The following is a 3,663-nucleotide window of genomic DNA, read 5'->3' as shown; positions in this document are numbered from 1 at the left end:
GGCAGAGTTATACAGCTGCCTGCTGCTCCAGATAGTCTGTCAGTGCAGAGTATAACAGCTGCCTGCTGCTCCAGATAGTCTGTCAGTGCAGAGAGTTTAACAGCTGCCTGCTGCTCCAGATAGTCTGTCAGTGCAGAGTTATACAGCGCCCTGCTGCTTCCAGATAGTCTGTCAGTGGCAGAGTTATACAAGCTGCCTGCTGCTTCCAGATAGTTCTGTCAGTGCATGAGATTATACAGCTGCCTGCTGCTCCAGATAAGTCTGTCAGTGCAGAGTATACAGCTGCTGCTGCTCCAGATAGCTCTCCAACATGTCATAAGTGGAGTTCCATCTTGTTGTGACATGTGTATGAGCTTGTGGGTTGGTAGCTGTAGCATTGGTCTGATTCTGCAGCAAAGGGCTTAGATGCCGCGGTGAGAAGTTGTTGTCTCTTGCTGAGTTGGCTCCCGTCACTGACACACCAGGGTGACGACGCTTTAAATGTGTGGTCACGCTCTATGTATTTCCATGATCTTACGGCTTTCTTGTGGCACAATGCCTACACACCGTAATGTTGTTGTCCACCACCCTGCTTCTGTCATCATATTTGACAGGGAAGCCTAAATGCTCCAATACATGAGACTGAAATGAAGCGGGGAGGCTTGTCCAGTTCTTCAGCTCTCTCCGTTAGACATGGCTGTCACTGCTCTTTCTTCTTCTTTTCCTTTTGCAACGCGAGCACCCAGGTTTGATTCGTTGGGATTCAACATGCCCGTTCCACGTGAACACACAACTGCTTTAAAAAAAAGAATCAAATCAACCTTCAGGCTTCAGAGTAAACACAGCATCTGTCTTGTCTTTATCTTTTCACTGCAGCTCTGCATCGAGATTTAGGGAATTATTACTTTAAAAAGTAACAGCGGCAGTAAAACTGTATTTTCACACAATGATTGTTGAACTTCGAAATTGATCCAGAGTTCACATGCGTGCCGAACCGTGGGGGGTGATCCGTACGGATCAACTACGGTCCGTTACACCACTAGTAGAGAGGATGTGGTCAGATGACATATGGGCAGAGAGGATGGGGTTAGATGACATATGGGCAGAGAGGATGCGGTCAGAATGACATATGGCAGAGAGGATGCGGTCAGATGACATATGGGCAGAGAAGGAGATGCGGTCAGATGACATATGGGCAGAGAGGATGGGTCAGAATGACATATGGGCAGAGGAGATGTGGTTAGATGACATATGGGCAGAGAGGATGTGGTTAGATGACATATGGGCAGAGAGGATGGGTTAGATGACATATGGGCAGAAGAGGATGTGGTTAGATGACATATGGGCAGAGAGGATTGGTTAAATGACATATGGGCAGAGAGGATGTGGTAGATGACATAATGGGCAGAGAGGATGCGGTCAGATGACATATGGGCAGAGAGGACTAGATGATTGGAGAGAGGTGAGCATATGGCAGAGAGGAGTGGTTAGATGACATGGGATGAGAGGATGGAGAGAAATATGGGCAGAGAGGATGCGTCAGATGACATATGGGCAGAGAGGATGCGGTCAGATGACATATGGGCAGAGAGGATGTGGTTAGATGACATATGGGCAGAGAGGATGTGTTAGATGACATATGGGCAGAGAGAATGTGGTTAGATGACATATGGGCAGAGAGATGCGTCAGATGACTAGTGGCAGAAGGAATATGGTTAGAGACATATGGGCAGAGAGGATGTGGTTAGATGACATATGGGCAGAGAGGAATGCGTCACATGACAATATCGGGCAGAGAGGATGGTGCAGAGTTATACAGCTGCCTGCTGCTCCAGATAGTCTGTCAGTGCAGAGTTATACAGCTGCCTGCTGCTCCAGATAGTCTGTCAGTGCAGAGTATACAGCTGCCTGCTGCTCCAGATAGCTCTCCAACATGTCATAAGTGGAGTTCCATCTTGTTGTGACATGGTGTATGAGCTTGTGGGTTGGTAGCTGTAGCATTGGTCTGATTCTGCAGCAAAGGGCTTAGATGCCGCGGTGAGAAGTTGTTGTCTCTTGGCTGAGTTGGCTCCCGTCACTGACACACCAGGGTGACGACGCTTTAAATGTGTGGTCACGCTCTATGTATTTCCATGATCTTACGGCTTTCTTGTGGCACAATGCCTACACACCGTAATGTTGTTGTCCACCACCCTGCTTCTGTCATCATATTTGACAGGGAAGCCTAAATGCTCCAATACATGAGACTGAAATGAAGCGGGAGGCTTGTCCAGTTCTTCAGCTCCTCCGTTAGACATGGCTGTCACTGCTCTTTCTTCTTCTTTCCTTTTGCAACGCGAGCACCCAGGTTTGATTCGTTGGGATTCAACATGCCCGTTCACGTGAACACACAACTGCTTTAAAAAAAAAGAATCAAATCAACCTTCAGGCTTCAGAGTAAAACACAGCATCTGTCTTGTCTTTATCTTTTCACTGCAGCTCTGCATCGAGATTTAGGGAATTATTACTTTAAAAAGTAACAGCGGCAGTAAAACTGTATTTCACACAATGATTGTTGAACTTCGAAATTGATCCAGAGTTCACATGCGTGCCGAACCGTGGGGGGTGATCCGTACGGATCAACTACGGTCCGTTACACCACTAGTAGAGAGGATGTGGTCAGATGACATATGGGCAGAGAGGATGTGGTTAGATGACATATGGGCAGAGAGGATGCGGTCAGATGACATATGGGCAGAGAGGATGCGGTCAGATGACATATGGGCAGAGAGGATGTGGTTAGATGACATATGGGTAGATGGTGCCAGAGTGTCTCAGGAGGGTAACTCCTTGTCAGTGGTTGCCAAATAAACAATCACCAATACAATTTCTGTTATACATGGGGAATGTATAAACAATTTATAGTGGCCTAATTTATGGTAAAATGTGTTAGATTGGGAGCATCGATTGGGAATAGATGTGATGATATGGTTCAGCCTGTGTTCGATGTGCAAGTACATTACATTAGTTAGGTCTAAGACATCATGTTGCTGCTCCTGTGTTYCATGTGCAAGTACATTACATTAGTCAGGTCTAAGACATCATGTTGCTGCTCCTGTGTTTCATGTGCAAGTACATTACATTAGCTAGGTCTAAGACATCATGTTCCTGTTCCTGTGTGTTTGTGCTTTAATGTTGTGATGAGCCTTCAAGCCATGCTGTCAGCCTTGCTGCTCTTAGCAGGCATGACCACCTGTAGTTGAAGAGAGAGAAGTCAGATGAAGAGTGCACGTCCAGAGGATGTGGGAGAACTAGAGCATTGGGGCGGACGATGCATAGGTGGTCTAGCTATGACAGTGGATTCCCATTTTGGGAACTCGCGATAGTTTCAAGTTCTAATATGGTGTGGTTTAGTAGCTTCGCGTTGAATGTTTGAAGAATATGTGATGAATCTTATGTTTGGTATGGATGCTCCACCGTGACAGAGTCACAAACAATCCTCTCGTCTCCCTCCATCTTCAGCCAGCTATCTCCATTCATTTCAAAATGACCAGTTGGAGTGACATGTGAGAGGATATTGTAAGGCAAGCTTCATCGCTCTGTCCTCTCTCTCTCTCTCCCTCCTCTCCCTATCTCTCTCTCTCATTTACTTTCTCACTCCCCCTCTTTCCATCCCTCCACAGCCCCCTCCCCCTCTTTCATCAT

The 3,663-nt window shown here is 46.7% G+C and overlaps 1 protein-coding gene across 1 annotated transcript in view; it reads left to right on the top strand.

The window, feature by feature from the left end:
* The first annotated feature begins 1,108 nt into the window (after positions 1-1,108).
* LOC112077842 (uncharacterized) overlaps positions 1,109-3,663 on the top strand; it is a 28,320-nt gene continuing 25,765 nt past the window's right edge. The window contains exon 1 of the mRNA XM_070441851.1: positions 1,109-1,187. Coding sequence (XP_070297952.1) covers positions 1,109-1,187 — 79 coding nt within the window. The remainder of the gene's footprint in view (positions 1,188-3,663) is intronic.

The sequence above is a fragment of the Salvelinus sp. IW2-2015 genome, unplaced genomic scaffold (genome assembly GCF_002910315.2).
Source record: "Salvelinus sp. IW2-2015 unplaced genomic scaffold, ASM291031v2 Un_scaffold4967, whole genome shotgun sequence".
In the NCBI taxonomy this organism is placed as follows: domain Eukaryota; kingdom Metazoa; phylum Chordata; class Actinopteri; order Salmoniformes; family Salmonidae; genus Salvelinus; species Salvelinus sp. IW2-2015.
Note: the sequence above shows the minus strand (reverse complement) of the source record. Positions and strands in the feature narration are given on the sequence as shown.